Source organism: Anas acuta, chromosome 3, assembly GCF_963932015.1.
Source record: "Anas acuta chromosome 3, bAnaAcu1.1, whole genome shotgun sequence".
NCBI classification, from domain to species: Eukaryota; Metazoa; Chordata; class Aves; order Anseriformes; family Anatidae; genus Anas; species Anas acuta.
The window spans coordinates 41,379,196-41,401,288 of NC_088981.1; the positions used below are offsets into that span (position 1 = coordinate 41,379,196).

The following is a 22,093-nucleotide window of genomic DNA, read 5'->3' on the forward strand; positions in this document are numbered from 1 at the left end:
GCCTAAAGCAAGGCTCAGTTAAAGATGAAAGAAAATTCATGGCAGTCCTGCTAGGACTGACTGGAAGAAATAAAGGGAACCAACACGAACTTGAGCATCAAGTCTGCATTTGTCTTTGCAGACTCGAGTCTCTTTTCTAGATGGTGCATGGAAATATTACTTAGCAGATGAGTTGGGACTGAGGACATGAGCCAGGGATTTGGTATTTTGGCAGAACACTGGCCATGCCTCAGATCACACGTTAAAGTAAACAGAGGCTCTCCAAGCAATCAGGATGCCGAATCCCTGGGGTGATAGTACCTGAATGCATCAAGCAGCTGTTGTTGAGCAAGGGCATGCTTGCCAGATGCTGACAGAGCACAGCCCCTATTCCATTCTTGGGAATACTTTTGTGGAATGACCACATGAGCTCCTTCATTTGTTCCCAGAGGTTTTGTAATAATATAGGCCCAGTTAGAAGGCCTCTGGCTCCCCAGGTTCAAAGTTGATGATTGTATTCACTGTAGAATAATTTGAAGTTTCATTGATTAAAACTATCTAGCAAAGATGACTTGGAGACATTTTTACCTGTTTAATTAGCTGAGAATGGAAATAATTGTTCTGGCTGCTTCTTCTGTTTGTGATGCAGGTGATGACAGCTTCCCTCAAACACTGAGGGTCCCATGAACTCACCAGTTATCAGCCTCTTTAGGGCCCATGTTTTACAAAGTACTTGGCTCGAGAAAACTGGTAATTACAGTCTCTACTAATAATATAAGGTATTTATTAATACAGGCAATATAGAGAGCACCTAAAAGCATAGCCAGCATTTGGTAGGGATGGAATGTGATATTTGCTTACAAAGTAAAAACTAGATTTAAGAATAGAGTAAGCAAACACATCTTTAATTCCACTAGTTGTGAGGGGTTTAGTGGCAGTTGTTTATTAGGCCTGTGCTTTTCACCACATATAAACACTTGTCGATGTTTAATTTAGCACCTGGGATGAGGACTGATCTTCTCTTAAATTCAGTTTAATACTGTAAGACATTTAACCTTTCAAAAACTAGACATAACAGCAATAGTAACAGCACCAGAAAGGAGTAGTTATTTTACCCTTTTCAAGCTCTGTACAGAGGAATGTGCCTCTCCCTGTTTTGCTTTGAGTACAATGTCTTTTGACTTGACTTCAGAAAAGCATCCACTGACCCAGAGCAGTTACTGTTTTTTTTGCTGTTGAGCATTAAGTGTTAATTCATGTAGAAATCCGTGAAATATGAAGTAGAAGCAGGCCAGTTCATGTCCAGTCCCGCTGAAAATGTCAGCTTGATAGGTCATGTTTTGCACTTAGTGGCTGTCTTGATCGGATAGATGTTTATACTAAGGTTACTTAAGTCATTTAATAATTAGTCATAATGGTATATCCCTGAAGTCCAAGGGGGAACACACGTGAGCATGTGAACAACGCTGGATTTACACACACACAGTACGTTTTCAATTTCAAACATACCCAAATTCTTCTCTCATTTACACTGACACAACAGAACAGGTCTGTTGGTCCTGGCAGATGCTGCTTATTTTTCTTTATATAATCTCTAGCAATAAAGTTCTCAGAGAGATGATGTGTTTCAAATCATGTGGTTTTCTTGCTATTTTTGACTGTGAGAACACAGGATGTGCTCTGAAGTGTATTTGCTGATATGTTAAATTTATATGCCATACCACACTTTGCTCCAGAATGAAAGGTAAGTGGTAGCAGAGATGCAGACTCGAATTAGTATGTGAGAGACATGCTTGTTAAGGAACATGTAATGAGCAGATGAGAGCCTGCTGGTAAGTGTTGTGTCTTTGATGCCAGCTAAGGCTTTAACTGAGTGTATCCCTCTCCAGAAACTGCAGTACAGTGTCTAGCACCTTCCTCTCCTTTTGAGACCATTTGGAAGCGGACTGAGCCAGCTCTCTCATGGGGCGACACCAAAACCACTGGTGGAAAGGCCATGTGAGATGTATGTGTAGCTTGCATGGCCTTGAAAGATAGTTTCTGTAGAACTTCAGGGGGGAGAGGAAGTTCTGCAACAACCCACAGAGAGTAAATTTTAAGAAGGTCTACATGTCAAGAAAATATAGCTCTTGTATTTTGAGAACTGTGTGGGGAGCACATGTCCACCTCTGGTTTTGATTTGTAGTGCTCTACATGGTTTTCAAACCACATTTATAGCTTTTAAATCCTGAGGGCTCAGGCTGACCATCAAGAGTGCACAGCACAGGCCAGAAATGCAGTCTGCAAAGCAGAAATATTATTGTTGCTGCATTACAACTTCTTTTTGAGTTAATATGACTTTTTCAGAAAGATTTCTTCCATTTTGATCTAAAGGCCTGTGTAATAGGCTAATTGGAGAGCTGCTCTGTCCTCGTGATGTACTGCCACTAGTGCTATTCATTAGAAATGTTTGATCTGGAGTAACTTTTACTCCAGTGGGAAAGAGAACAACCAGTTGCATGTTATTTTTGGAACCTGCTTTCCAAGATAGTTTGCTCTAACCCAGATTTTACAAGTGCTCTGACATACTGTAAAATCTTTGTTTGCATCCTGTATGTTATTTGAAGAAGCAGACTGGGACTTGGATCAATTTGCTTAATATGCCTGATGGAGCAAGAATCTTTAGTGTTGCTTCCTGGTGAGTTTTATTAAGGCAGAAGCTGTGGTCTGTAGTTTGGCTCAGCTCAGAACCAAATGCCTAGAACATCAGATTGGGCCCTTTTGGCTTTTATAGGTGGTAGTAAATAGTAGTAAATAAATGATGTATAGCGCTTTATTTCCTACTGCACATGGATCAATTGGCACATCTAATTTGTTGCCATAGCTCTTTCTATTAGATTTTTGCTAAGCGTGTAGAGCCTTAAATCATACTTCCTCTGCTTGAAGGAAGTCCTTTGTTTCTTCCCCCCACAATAACTGGCAGCATATTCTCTTTTTCTCACTGCCAAGGGACATATTGCCAGCAGAGAGAAGTGGAGGCTATAACAGAAGGAGATGAAGACAATGAAGGCTGCTGCTGTTGTAAACCCGGACACTTGCCTCACTTGTTATCGTGTAATGCAGCCTTTAACCTCCGATGGCTGACATGGGAAATAACACGAACCCAGTACATCCTGGAAGGATATAGCATCATTGATAACAACGCTGCAACAATGCTGCAAGTGTTTGATCTGCGGAGAATACTTATCAGATACTATATAAAGGTAAACTCTTTGGTAAAGTGGACTGTATTCCTATCCTGGAGTGTCTAAAAGCTAGCTTTCTGGCTAGCTTTTAGAAATAGAGTTTGAAGTAGCTGGCTTTGTATTTATTCATTTCCACTGCTGGCAGTCAGACTGACTCAATATCAGGTAGGGATAATTAACTCATATCTCCCTTTGCTGCACATGATTCTGGCCAGTTACATGTAGTACAGAAAATCATGGACACTCTTAAGCAGAAATCAAGAAGGAGTGTTAACATCTGCTGATAAAGGCAGAGGAAGCATTCTTACAAAGCAAAACTTCACTCACAGTTTGTTATTTCTTCTTGATTTCGCCTTTTTACCGTGTTTTTTTTTTTTTTTTTTTTTTTTTTCTGGGAAATAATGAACAAGCGTAAAGATCTTTGGAGCTCTCTGAAGAGCTGTTTCTCAAATGTACTTTGTTACCAGCATAAAACAGCAGGTAAAAAAGGATTAATGTAAGTATCACAACACATTTGAAGTTAGTGAATTCCATTGATTAAACTTCAATTCATTTATACCACTTCTATATTTGCAGTGTTATTAAGATTACAGTGACCACACAGATACTTATTTGTTATAAAAGCCAAACCCTTTCAACCCAGCAAATGAAGAGATCACTATGCTTTACTGTCTTCTGCTGAAGCAACAAAAGCCAAAGGCTGCTGTTTATGCTGTTGGTACTTCCATTAAGCTAATTACCAAAGCTCCCAACCATTTCTGACATCTCCTCCCTACCTGTGTCTCTGCAATTTTAAAAATCCTGTCAACCTTAAAGAGACACCTCTTGTAAATAAATTAGTCACATTTTTTTGCAAATGAACCCATGCAGTTAAAACAAGATCATTGCCTCACAAAAGTTCTTTGGTCATGCAGTTGATTACTTTATAAAACATAGACTGGGGTGTCTTAAATAAGTTCAGAGGCAAAACTGTGTGTGAGCATGTTTTTTATTTATTTATTTTATAAGTATATAAGCAAAAACAACAAAAAACACTTCTTTAAACTGAAATTAAAACATTGCTACAGTTGTTTCACTTTACATTAAAAGGTAACCTAAATTTTAAATTGATGCAAGCTGTTATGATTCAGTTTTTGATAGTGAATGGGTGAATGAGCTTGAAAAACATCCCGGCCTATGCTGGAGTAAAATTGGCAGTTCATTAGTTTAAAGTAACAAAGAGTTGTGCCTTGTAAGCAGGAACTTTTAAAGCGTCTTTAAGTCAACTAAAATGGAGAGGACTTGTGGAAAGTTTGAGGTTATGACATATGAAATATAACTTAACTAAGTGTGCTTTAGAGTTTTGGGTCTGAAGTATCCGAGAAGCTGCCACCGTATAAAGTTGCTTTGACAAACTTTTGTCCCATATGTTAATGATGAGGTTAATTCACTTGATCCTGCCTCAAGTGAAAGGGAGGGGGGTTAAATGATCTCCATGCTACTGAGGTATGCTGTGGCTCCACACCCACTGGGTGCAGATTTTGTAATGTTCACCACCTATGACTTGCAAGATGTGGGAATCTAATCTATTTTGGTTTGATTTCCTCGAGCCAATGTCATTGTACTGCTTTTATGGAACTTCATTCCTAGAAAGGTGCCAGTCCCTTAATCTACTTACCTTCTTAGTGAAAGGAGAACAGAGGATCATAATAATCAGTTGGCGTCTTTGGTATTAACCTGTGCTGGGGCTCCCTTAAATTCAGGAGAACCCTTCCTCAGAATGACCATCCCAGAAGCAACTTGTAAGGAGATTTTTTTCTTCCTGTTCTTCATGTTAGTAGTTTCTTCCATAATCAGGAGCTTTGATAGGATTTGATAAAATCCTTGTTACAGCTTAGGAAGGTGAGAAGATTATGTTATGTATCAGATAAGCTATCACCCTGTTTGTTTAGTGCTGTTAGAACTTACCTTCGGATAAGTGATACCAGCAACAGAAGTGAGAATTCACTCCTTCCCCAGCTTGCCCTTATCGAGGAATCCTGAGCCGTGAAGACCCTGGGCAATTTTGCTGTGAACATTTTCAAGCTCTGACACTTTCCTTTTAGCAGAGCAGGAAGGTAATTTTATGAAGAACTCCGGTTAATGCAGTGTTCAAGTCAGATAAATCACAAACTCAGAGAAGCCGTAGACTTGAGCTTCAGCAACATCTGCACTTCCATCACACTGAGTGCTTGGAGTGCTTCTAGTTTATTCTTTGTAGCTTACAGTATGGTAAATATTTACCATATCATTTCTGAATTGCCATATAGCTGAGAACGTACTCACACACAAAACATACCCATGAAGAGCTACCAAGAGCAGAACTTAATTAGGTGGCAGAAGTTTTTGCTGTTTCTGTGTCTGATTACCAGTCTGATTATTTTCCCAGCTGAATCTGTTTCTTTGTAAACACAGGTGAGAATAATAAGAAAAGCAAACTGTATTTTGAAGATCAGCAAAGCAAATGTATGCTTTGTTTCAGTTCTCCTATGCTTCATGAATAAGTATTATATTGGTCTTTTAAAGAGTGAGTTGCACTGAGCTTCTTATTCTGTATGTATGTATTTCATTTGCAGTTTCATTGACAGCCTAGAAAAGCCCTTATTTCTCCTTATAAAAGGATTTTTATTCTCCACAAATAAAGTGGGTCAGCTCCTGTAGTCCTCCTGCATATATTTTGAAATCATTTCCTGCCCAACCACTGTGATATTTTTCCCTTGTGCCTCCTCCATCTTTCCAATCTAGTCTTATTTAAACGTCTTCTACTGTTTAAGAAATCTGCATTCGCTGAGTCTTGTGTTTTTCGGCTTCTATTGTTTCTGCGTGACTCTTTAAATGAGCTTATTGTCCTCCACATGCCAAGAAATTAAGGGTCTGTCCCCAGTCTGTATCAGTCTTCCTTGTCTTTTTCCTCTGGAGTTTTATTTCCCTCTTGCCTGTGTATCTTTGTACAGTTAGAAAGATAAATTGTGGATGGCATCTGGAATTTTTAAAGGGCTGGTGGTGCTTCTGTCCTTTTTCTATTTAATCCATCGTATTTTCATTTTATACATTTAATTGCTTATTAATATTTCTGTTGCATGGATGAAGTAGAACCACATCATCTTCAGCCGTTTTCACTTGCCTCTTGTTTGATTTGGAATCCAATTCTAAATGAATGTATTTTATTAAACCGAAACATTATGGTTATGAAACATTATCATGGACTTCCCTGCTGCTGTCACCTTCCTTGACAAGACTGGAACTTCTCCTTAAGTTCCGTGTTCTTTTGCAAATAGTCTTTAAGTTTAGTACTGATAGGTTTCTCTTATTATTACTTTAATGGTTCCAGACCCACTGGTTAGAACTTAAGCTTAGAACTCAGGCACAGATATGAGTCTTGCTGCTTTCTATTTATGTATTCAGTAAAAGAACACCTGCTTAAATGCTCTTCCTCCTTCAGTGCTTTTTAAAAGTAAAGTCACTCAGATCAGCTACAAGCTTCATAACATTATGTATAATAAATTCTCCATCATTATTTATTGTCCACATTGACAAATAACAAAAATAATAATGTTACTAAATGCAGAAGGAAAAGAACAATTAAAATGGGGTTTCAGGGTTACATTATACACATCTGTCAAATCTCACCTTTGTGGTTAAATCGTGGTGGAAATGTTTTTCTAAAGAATTAGGAAAGCTTTCTCCCCAGATAACAGGACGTTCACACAGAAAAAAGAAACCTATTCTGACCGTGTGAGAATCTACTGCTAGTTTTTCAAAATTTCCCTGGACTTTTATCAAAATCACTTTCTTGGTAATAGGCTCTACAAGCCCCACCAGTATTCACAAAGGAATTCCATGTTCTTATTGCAGTCTATTGGTTTGTATTAGTTTTCCTATAAGGCAGCAATGTATTAAAGACATGACTTCTTTTTCTGTTTGCTATTTAGATATCAAGTATTATCATCTAACTAAACAGTTTGGTGCAGCAATGATGCCAAGCAGTAAAAAATAGGAAGAATATGTACCATTATGGGTAGCTAGTGTTGTCCTCTTTGATTTAATCTCGCTATGTAAAATATTTCTGCATGAATCAGAGATTAACTGATGTTTGCACATTTTGTCAACAGAGTATAATATACTTTACAGCAAGCTCTCCCAAAATTTTTGACTGGATAAAGGACGAATCCATCCAAAAGATACTGCAGCCTTATGCAAAGTGGCATTATATTGAACGTGACCTTGCAATGTTTAACATTAACATAGATGAAGATTATGTTCCCTGTCTCCAAGGAATAACAAGAGCTAGTTTCTGCAGTGTTTATCTGGACTGGATTCAGTACTGTGCCAGGAAAAGGGTGGAGGTAAGCTCTCATTTTTTTCAGCAGTAAGTTTTAATTCCTGAGCTAGGAGTTAACTGATGCATGGTTACTCTTTTTCTTCCTCAGGATTAATAGAGGAAAATGTATTTCATTTAAACTGTCAGATATAACTTTTTAAAGGAAAATCTATGTTTCATAGAATGGAAAAAAGCACATTAGATACTACTCTTGTACAAAAAACTGAACCTCAAGCAGCTTCAAATCTGTCATTGTTGAATACAGAACCAATTCCGTACTGTGCACACTCTCCAACACTGTTAATTTCATCATCTCTAGAAAGTGTGCCTATAGCAAGCGTTCACAGAAGTGCTGCTGGAGCTGGCTCTGTTCAGGGAGTATCATCAGAGCATTCTTGTTCCCAATGTTGCCAGTATTTGGGTACTGTTGCCAAACATTTGTCCACGTTTGTGCGCCCTTTCCAAACATCTGCCTGTGCTTGAATACAGTCCTCAAGCGGTAGGGAAGTGCACAGCAAACTAACTGCTAGCGTAGATCACCCCTGAGAGCACGACATTCAGATGTGAACTACACCAGAAAAACGTGTGAAATGACCTTGCGGTTCTAGAAGGTCAGAGACAGGTTTGCTGCCACACATTCACATGCTTTCAGCTGATAAGATTACTGATGGTCAGCAGTCATTTGGCAAAAATGCCCTACTGTATTTCCGTGGAATACTCAAAATAGCCCAGAGGGGGAATACAGTTGCAGACAAGCATATTCCTCAGTTTTAATTTTCTTATTATTGCTGACAATGGGGAAAAAATGAAAAGCATATCTTTCCTGGCCACCATGCAATGTTACTTGTGCATTTTTCATTCAGGATCACGAATAGAACATCCCAAGTGCTACCACTGACCTTAGCTGAACAGCGTAACATCATTGAATCTTAATGTTTCTTCACCACTTCAGTTCCTTCTCATGTCTCTGCACCTGAATACAGTTACACAAGTTCCTCTGCATGCCACTATATTTGGTGTTGTTTTCATTGAACTGTCCTTCGAGCCTTGTCACCAGCTCTTCCTGCTGGGAATGTTTCATCTCTTTCCTTGCTCGTCTCCAGGTCTTAGCTCCCAAATTTGGACACACACAGCATCTCAAAGTGCAGTGAAAGTCTCTGCTAAATGACACCTTTTCACCTGTTACATGGCTGTACCTTTCAAATAAAATGGTAGATTTAGGCATGTCCAATAGACTTTAAAATCCTGTAAGTTAGAGATAAAAGAGCAAACTAATGCCTGCACCAGTGCATGTCTGTGTGCACAACAATTCATATATATATATTTTTCACATCTTTTTCTTTTTCCTCTTTTTTTTTTTTTTTTTTTTTTTTGTAATTCATCAGCTGTGTAGAGGTAAAGGTCAACTATGTGATGAGATTTAAAAAAGCTTCAGTGTGTGCCCTGAAAATCAGTATATTCTGTAGAAGGAGCTACATTCTCTGTTATAACTGGCTTCAGTTTTAGAGTCAAAGGAATCACTGATTGCATGGTCCAAAATAATAATATGTACCCTCCTAAAGATTCACGTTCATGGGAGTCTAAGTTTTTTTCTCCTGCTTGATAGCAAAGTGTTTGTTTTGTTTTGTTTTGCAAAAATTTCAGTTAAAAAAACAACAACAACAACAAAAAAAACCACACTCCTAACCTAGTAAATATAAATTAAACTTTTTGACTACTTGTTAAAATGTGAGGTCAGTGTCATCAATGGCATGTAGTTTAGATAGATGTTGGTATTCGCTAGAAGTGTTTTCCCCCGCAGTTTTCTAAATAGATTGTTCTTCTGAAATGTGTCAGGGTGTCTCACATGCACCTGTTGTCCCATGCAGAGGGGTTTTGCTGCCTCCAGTTGCAGTGTCTCTCAGCAATAAGATAATCTGCTCTGTTTTTGAAAGTCACATCTGGAGGAAGTAAAAGCAAAACAAATAAACAAATACAACAAACAGCAGAGATTCCCTCCCTCCCTTTTGATCTCACTACCTGAGATTGAAATGTTCAGTTTCTACTCAGTGGGCAAAATAAGCTGCATTTTGCAGAAAGCTTCTGATTGCAATGATCTTCCTTCTTGTTCTGCTTAATTGCAAAGAGTGTTTGTGTGTACAGATCCATCTACAGACATATTTTATGAATGTTGCCATTTATAGTATTGAAATGCTTATCAAGACCGTATTTGTGTCTAGAATTACATGCTACTCTTAAAACTTTGTAGCACTTGGACAGCGATGAGGATTCTCCACTAGTAACGCTTTCCTTTGCCTTGTGCATACTGGGCCGAAGAGCTTTGGGAACTGCAGCTCACAACATGGCCATCAGGTAAGTTTTGGGAATCCTTTCTCCTCATCATGAAGATCTGTTTGTGTTTTTTTCACTTTCTGTAGAATCTCAACAGAACCTTAGATCAAGGTACCTTTTATGCTGTTCTAGTTGCTCAGCCTGAGTAATTAATTGCATAGATTAGGCATTTTATTAATAAAGTTTACTTTTTTTAAAAAAAAAAGTCTATCTTCTCATGTAATTTTAGTGTTTTTTTTTTGTTGTTTTGTTTTGTTTTTATTGGATGTATTTGAAATCCCTGTATTCACAGTTTAATAGCAATAGAAAAGTTTAGTAAATATAGTCTCTAAGTGACCTTGCTGTATTGGCACAAAATTATGAATAAAGCTAGCTAGCCTTCTATCAGCAAATCCTTAGGGACAATTTGTCTTATTAACAAGTAAACAAAGGCAGCATGTGTGAATTTGAATGCACTTTATGTTATAAACCAGACCTTTAAACATTCACTCTAGCTTTGTTATCCTTTGAGACGTTTGTAATGTCTATTTTCACATCTTTTTTCAGTCAGTCATGCAAAATGTTCATGACCCACATGGCTATTTCTTGGTGTGCTGCTCCTTTCTGCTTTCTCAAGTGGCTTTTGTCGTCTCTTTTCTGCTTGTTTTTGCATATTCCCTTTCTCTATTAGTTTTATTCTGGGTTGAATTTATCTTCCCTTAATTTCTATACATTCAGATTAGTGAAGTGTTTAGTAAATGTGCCCTATTTTTTGATTATCCAGATTTTCAAGTATGGGGACATGATAGAAAAGTTGATGAGCATTTATGGTCTTTTTACAGAAAAGATTAAAGTGATTTTGATCTGGGCCCACAATAGATATGTCACAGTGATACTAGAAATGCTTCTAAAAATATCACAAAAGCTTCCTAAAACTGTCAACACATTGCATGTACTTTCCACAGGATCTTAAAAATCTTCATTATGACGATTTGGCACTAGTACAGGTACAGTAACAATGGCGCCTATTTTTATTGGCTTACATGGTTAGTAGCTAAGGCAAAGAGATAATATTATCAGAGACTTTCCAAAGCTTGACCTCAAAAGTATGAATGTTGAGGATAGTTATTTGGAAAGACTTTAAGAATTGCAGGAGTCAGCTATATTGAAGTCATTTTAAAATCTGGAACATAACCAGTGAACCAAATCAGGTTCTGTCTTTTGGGAAGTGGACACTCAAGTATTTAAAAACATCTTTTCTTGCAGAGAAAAGGTCTGTAGAAGGGAAAGAATTGTGGTAGTCATATGCATTGCATAGCTATATCCCTGTTTTTCTGATTCTATTATATATAATCCTTTATCTTTAATTAAGTCCTGGTTTTCCTTTCTATTAAGAAAGTGCTCCAAGGCAGTATTGAATCATTGTATTTTTAAAATGTACCTTATGTCATAAAAGGGATTAAATGGAAGCTTCTGTCAGAATCTTTTTCAGCACTTCTTCACAAAAGCTTCTCCTAGAGAAGTTTCACTGTGAAAAACTGTGTCATTTACCCACTTGGGTAAGATATCTTCAGTATCTTTCAACTGTCAGAAAGATCTGGAAAAAAAATAGGAATCTGAATAGCACAATTCAAGTTATAAATTGCTATTGCTACAAAACATGACTTGAGCTTGGTGAATGTTGTTTATTTTTGTCTCTGAAGAATTTATATATTTATTTTAATTCACAAGAATACTTCAATATAAATTGTTGCCTAGTGAGAAAGGTGGGTACTTTGCCCTCAGATATCAAGACCTTTATCAACAAAAATCCCCCAAATTCATCTGCGTACAGGACAGAGAGCAGTTCTTACCATCCTTATACTGCTTCACAGAGATCATCACAGCTTATTAAAACACAAAGAAGCAGTAAGGCAGCCAGACTCTGATAGTTGTACAATTACATGGCAAACCAAGGAGAAGGAGACTTTGTCCAAAACATGTAACACCTATAAGGCCAGAAAATGTTTCCGAAGATTAACTTTTGGCAGTGTAGGCAGGTCTCCCTCCTCGTGCTCTGTATTTGATGGAGAGACTCAGTACTTGCAGAGGGTAATTTAGAGCATTATTGCTGGTCCTTGGCCGCAACTCTCAGCTTGCTGCAGGTCTATATTCAAGGCAGATGGGAGAGATGTACTTTGGAGCATCAGAAGTTGGAGGAATCATTTCTTAGGTGATTTTTTTTAACTCCTTTTCCTTTAAAAGGTATTGTGATTATTTAGGTTAATCTGGTTGGCACCTAGAAATGACCTTGAACTTTGTCTTGGATTTTCTATTAGTTCTGGCTGTGAAGCACCTGGTCTATAGTGTTGCTAGAGATTTCTTGATGAGTTTGGGATGTAATGGGCAGATAGGTGTTGTAATTTTCTTCCCCACGTGCTTATTTCCATGAAGAATTTCAGATACGTTCAATGTGAGCAAACAGTCCAAGAATCTGTGATCTGGTGCCCATGTTTTGTTCTCTGGGGTGACTGTGCAGGAAGGAGGAAACTTTGTATGGACAAAGTCTAGCCCTTGCTGTGTCTTGAGGAGTGACAGTCATCCAACTGCTTCACAAAAATAGGAATGCAAAGGTAACGTGCTACATTGAGCCTTGCGCTACAGAATTGAGATTCAAGTTTACATTGTGTATGTAAACTATCAATTTGCACTCATTTACACATGATTTTGTGTAATCTATTAATCAGTAAATGTCACTGTGTAAACCAAGGTTTTAAATGCTCTTATATAATGTATGTAAATAATTATTCAGTGTACCTGTTCATGGAAATGTCAGTAGAAACCCAACATTAACACTAGATTATACTATAAATGCATTCATTAGGAAGGCAGAACATTGCTATGCAAATCACATGCTCTTTTAAACTGTTATTAGGAGACATCCTGCACAAAATGCAATTTGAAGAATGACATGACATTACCATTCATTTATTCAAACGTGAGTGATATGTTTCAGTGTGCATCCATGGGTAAAATACTTAATAATGTTATTCAGCCTCTAGACCTACTAATAAATAAATGTTCAGTGTATGTTTCAAATTTGGAAAAATAGGAAATTCTCTTAATAAAGTGTCTCTCATCAGATACTTCCAGTGGGAGCTGGAGCAGGCAGTGCAGCTTTGTGTGTGCCAGAGCTGAGCAGAGCAGGAGCAGGGGAGAAAAGTTTGACCCTTAGCTCACAACCACAAACATCTAAACTATCAAATTGAAAGGGGCTGCCAGTGAAGATATTTCTTCGAGGTGAGCTAAGATGGACAGGTGATTACTGGCTCACAGGCATGCACATGTCTTTATTGCTGAAATAAATCTACAATTAACATTGGGAAAGGTCTATAAACTGCAGACAGAGGTTTGGGTTTGGAGTACAAAATACACACAGACATACTCACCAGCTCATTAGCCATCATCTGTTTGTACTGTTTGGGGGCTTGTATCAAATACTTTTCATTCCAGTTGATGGAGCAATGTAAGGAGTGAAGAAGGGGGGAGCATTTGCTTTGGCTCTGTTGCCCTCCCCTGGTCCTTGTGGTGCTGCTTCATCCCCTCCTTGCTGCACATCCCAGAGCTGCATCCCCCACACCTGCATTTTTAGAAACAGCTCGCTGTTGGGATAGCAAGTTTTCAGGTCTTAGCTCAGACAGTTAGAAGTGTTGCCAGAAATAGCAGTTGTCTTTTCCTGATTAACATAGTTTCTTTGGCATGTGAATTTACCTTAACTAGTTTTTAAAACACTTGGAATGAGCCTGCAACTGCAGCAGATGACTAATTGAGCTACGTTCAAACCGGGCCAAGAAAGTAGCAACAACCTCTAGTCAGAGCAGAGATCAAAGCTGTTGGCTCATAGCTTCCTTGTAATCTCATTAGAGTCTTCAGGAGAGAGCATAACAATGAGAGGAATAACAACAGCTGTATTTTATGTGGATTAAGGGCTGTGTGTTACAGGCTTGAGTTAGTGTCACATTATAGGTAGGAAAGCCTTGTCCAAAAGCCTCATTACAATTGGCAGAGGAATAAAAAAAGGGAATGGTTTTGTGAACACAGCAATGTCCTCGAGACCTCTCTGGTGGGAAATACAATACATAAAATAATTGTCTCTCAGCCTCCCGCCACCGCTTTGCTCCTTGTAAGTCACATTTGTTCTTAAAAATGCTGGTTAGAGAACTTATTATGCAGAGGGATGAGAAATGGCTGAGTCTTCCCAAACCGAGCACAGTGGGAGCTGTACGTGCTTCCATCCGCTCCCTCTGCTGATGCTCAGCTGCAGTTTGCATAGCTGTCCTAGTGCTGGCCTTGCTTTCAGCAGATGCTACTGTTCACAGCAGCCTGTTTAGCATGTGCTGATGCCTGTAAGACGCTTTGATGCGAATGCAAACTCTTTGTCTACTCTGGTGTTCATATTTGGTCTGAAAGCCTCTAATGATGTAAAAACCAGTTCTCTTTCCTGCCTGCTCCTTCCTTCATCCCAGCCAACTTTTCATAGCAAATACGGGCAGTGTTACTTGGGGAAAAACTATACCACTGAGCCATCAGTAGGTGCACATTTTGGGGTCCTTTTTTTTTCAGTTTCATCCTGGAAAATCTATTTAGGTACAGAAGTGTTTTTTTTTCCAGGCAGGGATTCATTCATTCACATATGCTGCATGCTGTCTGCTGGGGTGGCAACTGGAAGGACACCTCCTGATTTCTCACCTGCTTCAGGGAGGTGATTTGTGGGTGCATGGGCTGCACCCACCATTATTTTTTTTCTTTTCTATCTGGTTTATTCTAGGGCTTTCCTAGCTATTAAGCAGGGTTTGGGTACGTTATCATCTTTCATACTCCAGAGATGATTGATCGAGGGTCAGCAGGGATTCGTTCTTTGAAGACACGTAACAACTCCCATTGAAACCCGTGCTTGAATGTTTTGAAGCTCTGAGTGTACGTGCCTGCCTCTTAAACCTGGGCATGTTTTAATATGCAACTTAGTACTAATAAATGCAAATGAGGTAGGAATTCACAAGAGCTTCCCTGTGCTCCTACTGTTCCCAGCAGTGAGAGAAGCCCTGCCTTACCGAGTGGCCTCAGTCCCACTGATCAGTTGATTTGTATTACACGGTGCTTTTGCAGAGAAAATCAGTATCCAGCTGCTTTTCCAGTAACAACATATATATCCTTCTGTTTTAATTTCTAAACCACGCGACCCACCATGGGCAAAATTAGAATGTTTGAGCTTGAAGGTAGGCCAAGCAGCCTCCTAATCTCTCTCTTCCCTCTCTCTGAAGAGAAGAAAATGTAAAATATTTTTTTCTTTTCCAAAATAATTAAGAAAGCTCAATTAAGTGGAAAGATTATGTATTCTCTGGAGAAAGTGTGGATGGTAATGAAAAACTCTAACATCTTAATGCTTTTTCTCCTCAGAGCCTTTACAATCTAAAAAATCAAGTCTTGTAAGAGTGAGTAAAATCTTGGCAGGTAGATGAAACCATGTCCTGTGGGTTTGTAAGAGATGCCTGCTTTTTAACAGATGGTTCTGATTTCTTCAATTTCAAGATGAGTTCTTCAGAACAGTGTTAGGTCTGTGGTCCTCCTAAAAACATTACCTAAGTGGCTGCTGCGTAGCTGTGTGGAGCTCACAATTCACGGTGCAGGCTGGAGCTGCAGGCTGACTGGTTCTCTGCACAAAGCCCTCGTGCAACCATCTTCTAGCAGCTGCTCCATTTTGTCCCGTTAACATCTCGCTTCAATCTCAGATCCAGGCAAACCGTCCTCCAAGGTCAGGCAGAACTGGTTACATCTAGTCTCCTATATGAAGAAAGCAGCCCAGCTGTGGTTGCTTTAAGGCTTATTGTTTCGGTCTGAAATGCCAAAGGTTTAATTCATGCTCTCACCTGGTTTGCTGAACAGCTTGTGAAACTCGGGATTCTTTTCAGTACGTCTGGTTTAACGTTTGTCTGGTTTTGAGTTTCATGGCAGAAGTCTCAGATTTGCTAAATGTATATTTTACAGCTGTTATTTTAATTATTATTTTTACCTTGCAAGCAGAACTGCTAACAGTGACAGGGCTGATCAATACCTTTTCAAATGAGGGGGCAGCCTTTGCTGCCTGACTAGGCATTGTCGAGCAGCTGGCACTATGGCAATGCAGCACCCTGCTGCACCCTGTGATCCTCCCATCCTTAGGACTTCTTTTCCAAGTGCCACGATCCTTTCATGGCCAGATGTTTGCAGTGCAAGCGGAAGGAAAAACACCGACCCAAAGGAATGGGTTTTCAGTAGAAACATGCAGCCTTTGCTTTATACCAACCTCAAGAATCCATCGTGTACAGTCCCAGGTCCATGTCCTGGTTCTCCCTGTGGTGGGCAGCTGGATGGGGTCTGGCTTGGTGGAACAGAGATGGTTTCTGGGACTGACTGCTGCCTTTGTCCTGCAGTTTAGACTCCTTTCTTTATGGCCTCCACGCGCTGTTCAAAGGAGACTTCAGGATAGCAGCAAAAGATGAGTGGGTCTTTGCGGACATGGATCTGCTGCACAAGGTGGTTGCCCCAGCAATCCGAATGTCTCTGAAGCTACATCAGGTAAGGTCTTTACTATTTTTTTTAATTTTAATTTTTATCTTTTTCTGTTGTATTTGCTTTCTTATGGAAATAAAGGAAAACCTGGAAACTGTCCAAATTAAAAATGAGAGGGAAGTGGAGTACTTGTTGCCTTATTCTGAGAAACTTCCTTAACCAAAATGGAAAAGCTCAGCATGTATTTATTTCACATTCAGTTGACATGGGGTACCCCCAGCTGTCCATTTGGAACTATTTTTATTGCAGAGCTTGACCCTGCCTTTTTCATTAGAACAAAACTGATGGTCACATCGTGTTTTACTTGCAGAGGTACCATAATGATGGTTTCTAACTTGAAAATAAATAAATTGATCAGTAAGTTTAAAAAATCAATAAATTGATTAGGCTAATTTCACTGTTAATTTATCAGTCCTTTGATGATTGGTGATACATGAAAAACACTTCCATATATTAAAAGTCACAGCTGAGAAGAGCAGTGGGTTGAAGGGTTTAGTGTCACAGCTGTGTTTGATTATGTCATGCTGTTTCTGACCCCATTCTGTTTTCAGTTGTAAAACTCTGGCGCACCTCCATTGAAGTCACTCCAGTTTCTTTAGGTCAACCTTTGTATAGCTTGGAATTGATTTTGTTCTTGCTCTGGCATATTATTTAGTCTCATACACTTTGATAATGCATGATATTTATAATTGCTCTGAATGTAACTGAAGTGGAACTGCTCTGATTAATGCAAGAGAATTGGACAAAATGATGTTGTGAATGTAATCCCTGGCAAGTATTGCTTTGTGACAGCTAATGAAGTAACACAATATTGTGATACTTGTTGATGGATTCACAGTCTGTGCTTTGTTGTGGTTTTACATGAATGAAAAGAAGGATTTCCACAAGAACTGTGGAATGTCCCAGGTAATTCTGATCTCCCTCCAGATTATCCAAAAGCTCTGCCTACTGTGGTTTCCCACATTATAACTTGTAACTGGATAAGCTCTCGTTCTCTGCCTTTGTCCAGTGGAGACAAAATCAGAACAGGTTATAACAGAACACTTTATGTGTTACTGGTAAATCTATTGTTCTACCTCCCCCAACACATGCTGTGACACAAGTCTTTTTGGGGAGATTTTGGCAGACTGTCAAAAAAAAAAAAGGAATAAACAAAAAACAAAACAAAACAAAACAGGTTTTTGTTAATAGTTTTTGTATTTTCATAAATATACCTGACCTTTTCAATACTTGTTGTACTACCAGGACCAGTTCACCTGCCCAGATGAGTATGAGGACCCGGCAGTTTTGTATGAAGCAATCCAGTCTTTTGAAGAAAAGGTTGTGATTTGTCATGAAGGGGACCCTGCCTGGCGCAGTGCTGTACTCTCCAACAGAGAAGAGCTGCTAACCCTGAGGCACGTGGTAGATGAAGGAGCAGATGAATATAAAGTTATCATGCTCCACAAAAGCTACTTGAGCTTCAAGGTTATCAAGGTACATGAACCATCTTTCTAATACTGCAGTAAAAAAGGAGGAGGTTGATTGTATTTGTCAGAGTAGGGACTGGAGGCCCCAAGGGGAGCGCTGTTCAGTTCACTTCTGTTTTGCACCATTAATTTTGTGCATCAAAAGCAACATCCCAGGCTTAACCAGGGAGTAGCTGCTCATGCAGTTCATAAAACCTGTAGGTACAAAGACACGGCATACTTACACACTCCTACTGCTGTTCTACCTAGACCACATAGTTCTATATTTTAAGTAACAAATGTTTTCCTGTGGTCCGCACTGTGTTTTACCTACCTGTAGGTCAACAAGGAGTGTGTCAGAGGACTGTGGGCTGGGCAGCAGCAGGAACTGATTTTCTTGCGCAATCGTAACCCAGAGAGAGGAAGCATCCAGAATAATAAACAGGTCTTGCGGAACCTAATTAATTCTTCATGCGATCAGCCACTGGGATATCCAATGTACGTTTCCCCTTTAACCACCTCGTACCTTGGGACACACAGCCAACTGAGGAACATCTGGGGGGGACCCGTCAGTTTGGACAACATTAAAAAGTGGTTCAGATCCAAATGGTTAAGGTAGGTGTTAAATTTTGGTCATGCAGATAGACACTCTGCAGTCTCAGTTCTACTGTATTCTCTGTTAAGAGAGTAATTGCATCCTGTTATCTATGAGTAAAAAATTAATTGCAGACAACTCAGAGTGTAATAGAACAGCCCTACAGACATGGCAGAAAACACATGCATTTGCAGCTTTTAAGCAAAGCTTTCTGTATGTTAGTCAAAATTCATTATCAAATCACTTGTCAGCAGAGACATTTCCCTTATTCAGGGAAATTTTACTGTTTAGTCCTTGTAAATAGGGGTCTCTTTTTTGTAGCTCAGTGACATGTAAGAAAATGAGGAAATGTATTGGTGGGTTATACTCCAGAGCTTCGGCAATGTAGATGATCATCCCCACATCGTTGTTCTTGACCAAAGTACATGTAAAAATAATTACACATTGCAACATCTCCTGACGTGGATGGCACAAGTTCTCCGTGTATTTAGACTGACCATGTGTTTGTTCCTGCAAACAGGATGCGGAAGGACTGTCATGCAGCTCACCATGACAGAGGCAACGTTGAAGAGGTGGATAATGGAGGGGGGTCATCCAGCGGCCATTCTGCAGGTAACTCAAGCCAGAGCAGTAGCTCACAGCACACCAGAGATGGAACCCCTCAGTTGCAGGCTTCATCACATGAGGTCCACCAGCGTGCAGGTATTTGCACAAATTACTTGGCTTTTTCTGTAGTTTTCTCCCGAGGGGCCACATGGACAGATGCCTTTTGGGCTTCTCTCATATCCAGTGGAAAACTAATTTTAGAAGGGGGGACCTTTGTCTTTCCTGGTGGACAAGCATGTGTAGGAGATGGCTTCCTGATATTGTTTCAGATTTTTACAGGGAGAGTGTAAGACAAATGTGATTCGCGTGGCTCACCAAAGGTTCCACTGTCAAACTATTTACTGTGTTATTTTTGAACTAGGAGGTACTACTAACAAAGGCAGAATGAGAAATTCAGATGGGAGTCTATGTGTGTGATGCCCATTCAGTTTACACATTGAGCCTGTGCTTATTGTTGGCTGGGAATAGCAGAACTAAAAATATGCAAAAATCTTAAGTATCTTAGAAGAAGCATGATGATTTATTTGAGGAATTAGTTTGGCTGCTCATCAGCACTTGTGGAGAATAAACAAATAACAAATAACTCGCTACGTCTATACATCAGTTACCAGGAGAAAATTAAATGTTGCCAGTCACTGTGTCAGTTAACAGATGAGCCTTTTTTTTATTAAATTACGGATTCTAAAGTACTTCAGATGCGTTCGTAAGGTAGAAGTGCTGGCCTTCACATTGGAAATATACGTTAAGTTTGCCAGTGGGTCACTGTGGCACCTGTCACTAAGGGACCAGGATTTGTTGAAAGGTCAAGTTAATTGACTGCATTACAAGTTGTGGTATTACTGCATCAATTAAGGCAGATAACTAGAGGGTACAACACTTGTTTGTTTCCTGTTAAGATCATTTTGACCTACCATTAAAAATAATGGACAGGAATGGAGAAAATCTTGCCGTGAATGTAAATCATGCTGTAAGGATAAAATAACTACTGCTTTTAATTGAGTCTAGCTTTAGACTAATCCCCAGGTGCATACTCATAACTTGACACTGCAGTAATCTGAATGGCAAACTTAATTGTAAAATAATGATCCTGAGCATGCCATGCAATAATGAAAATTAATTGTGAATTGTTTAAAAGGATGTATTGGGTGCCTAGAAAGCCACAATCAAGAGAGGTCACGCTTAATTAAGAAAAGCTACCTGGCTTTGAGGTAAAATGAAGAAATGCACAACAAATGCAAGAAAATGGAAACCAGCAAATGTAAATCAGTATTCAGTCCCAAGAGAGAGTTGGTAAGAGAAAGAAAATGAAGCAAAGAGAACTTTCTGACTAGCACCATTAGGGACAATAGGAAGAAAGCTGATTTGCTGCTGTTTATTTTTTAAGAATATTAGAAGCACAAGAAACTTTAACAGTAGTCTTGATCCATCACTATATAAAAAGCCTAAGTTGTCAATAATGTAGAAATGGGGAAAGAATACATCCATTTTATACTTGGGAAAGATGCAGATGATCTATGATCTGGTCATGAAGTAGTTCTTTGCATCCTAACGGCTACGGGGACCATTAAAGAGCAGCTATCAAAGCTATATGCTTAATTGAGCAAATCCAAATAACTCTCATTCAAGAAGGTTTTTAAAGGAGCTGCTTAAAAAGCAAGCTCCGTTTGATCTTCAGTAAATATCAGGACAGTACGGTGATAGCAGAGGACTAGCAAAAAGCTTATGCTATGTCAGATGTTAAAGAACGAATAGGGTCACCTGACTAGTACATGTCTGTCAGTCTGTCTGTGGGTCAGTACTCTTTTGGCCTCCTATGCACAATCCCTGTGCCCTAATTTAAGAAAGACCTTCGTAATTTGGAAGGAGTTCAAAGGAGAGAAAAAAAAAGAAAAAAGAAAAAAAAAAAGATCAAAAATCTGGGAAATGTCCTGTAGAGAAAGATTAAAAGCTTTCAAATAATTTCTATTGTAAGAGATTCTTTGATCGTAGTCTGCATGTACTTACCTGGGCAACAACAGGTGACCAAAGCCAGTTGCTTCTGGCAGACTTAGGTACAACAAAGCTAAGCAAGTTCTAATTTGAAGTCAAGTACACATTTTTAACAGTGAAAGTAAATAAATAACAAAATAAATGGCAAAGGGTTCAGATGGATTCTCCCTGACCGCAAGTGTTGGATGCCTTTCTTAAAAATAGTAGTAGTAATTAATGCCACATAGAAGTTAATTCCAGGAAGCTCCATGGCCCGTGCTATATAGCATGGCAGACTGGGTGATCACAGCAAATCCTTCTAGTCTCATAATCTATGAATCAAGTGCATTTAATGCTTTCATATTTCATTTTGCAGCCTGGTGCCACTGAGTCTACAAAATGCAATTAAAGCCCTATATAAAAGTGTGACAAAAATCGGGAGCATTGGAAATGTGTGGGGTTTTCCCCCAAAGTGTCCTTATTTCATGATGCGGTTCAGGGAACTCCTTTGTTTCCTAATTGTTTTCAGGGACAGACTTATTTCTGTGTAGATATGGGTGGTCCTGTCCAAGGCTCTAACCTCCGCCTTCGGGATGAGTATCGAGTACTTTTGGACAGCGGTCAGCTGGCAGTTGAAATTACAAACAGATGTTTGGCCGCGGTAGCCCCTGCACAAACCCACACACCGCAGCTCCTCTGTTCCCAATTCGAATCGGTGCCTTTTATTTAGAGACATAATGTATTAAAATAACCATCGGATGCAGAAACTGCAGCGCTTACTTAAGCAAAGCCCCCGGGTCTGAAGAACCTGCATGGCCCCGGCGGCAGCGCGCATCCTCCCTGCTCATCACGCTGAAGGGCAGAGCACACTCATGGAGCCACGCACCTCTGTCCTGTTGCTCTCAGAGATCACGGGGCTTTTATTGCCAGGGCAGCAGCGCTGCATGCCATCCGAAGAAAATTATTTTTTTATTGTTCTAACAGTAGAAATAATGATATATTGTAAATGGGGTGGAAAAGCATCCAGTGCTTGCCA

At 39.3% G+C, this 22,093-nt stretch overlaps 1 protein-coding gene across 1 annotated transcript in view; it reads left to right on the top strand.

Annotated features, from left to right (window-relative positions):
- Positions 1 to 22,093, top strand: part of PCNX2 (pecanex 2) — a 151,908-nt gene that overhangs the window by 124,540 nt on the left and 5,275 nt on the right. Inside the window, exons 26-32 of the mRNA XM_068676779.1 lie at positions 2,968 to 3,221; positions 7,334 to 7,567; positions 9,791 to 9,894; positions 16,302 to 16,446; positions 17,686 to 17,916; positions 18,229 to 18,503; positions 19,004 to 19,185. Coding sequence (XP_068532880.1) covers positions 2,968 to 3,221; positions 7,334 to 7,567; positions 9,791 to 9,894; positions 16,302 to 16,446; positions 17,686 to 17,916; positions 18,229 to 18,503; positions 19,004 to 19,185 — 1,425 coding nt within the window. The remainder of the gene's footprint in view (positions 1 to 2,967; positions 3,222 to 7,333; positions 7,568 to 9,790; positions 9,895 to 16,301; positions 16,447 to 17,685; positions 17,917 to 18,228; positions 18,504 to 19,003; positions 19,186 to 22,093) is intronic.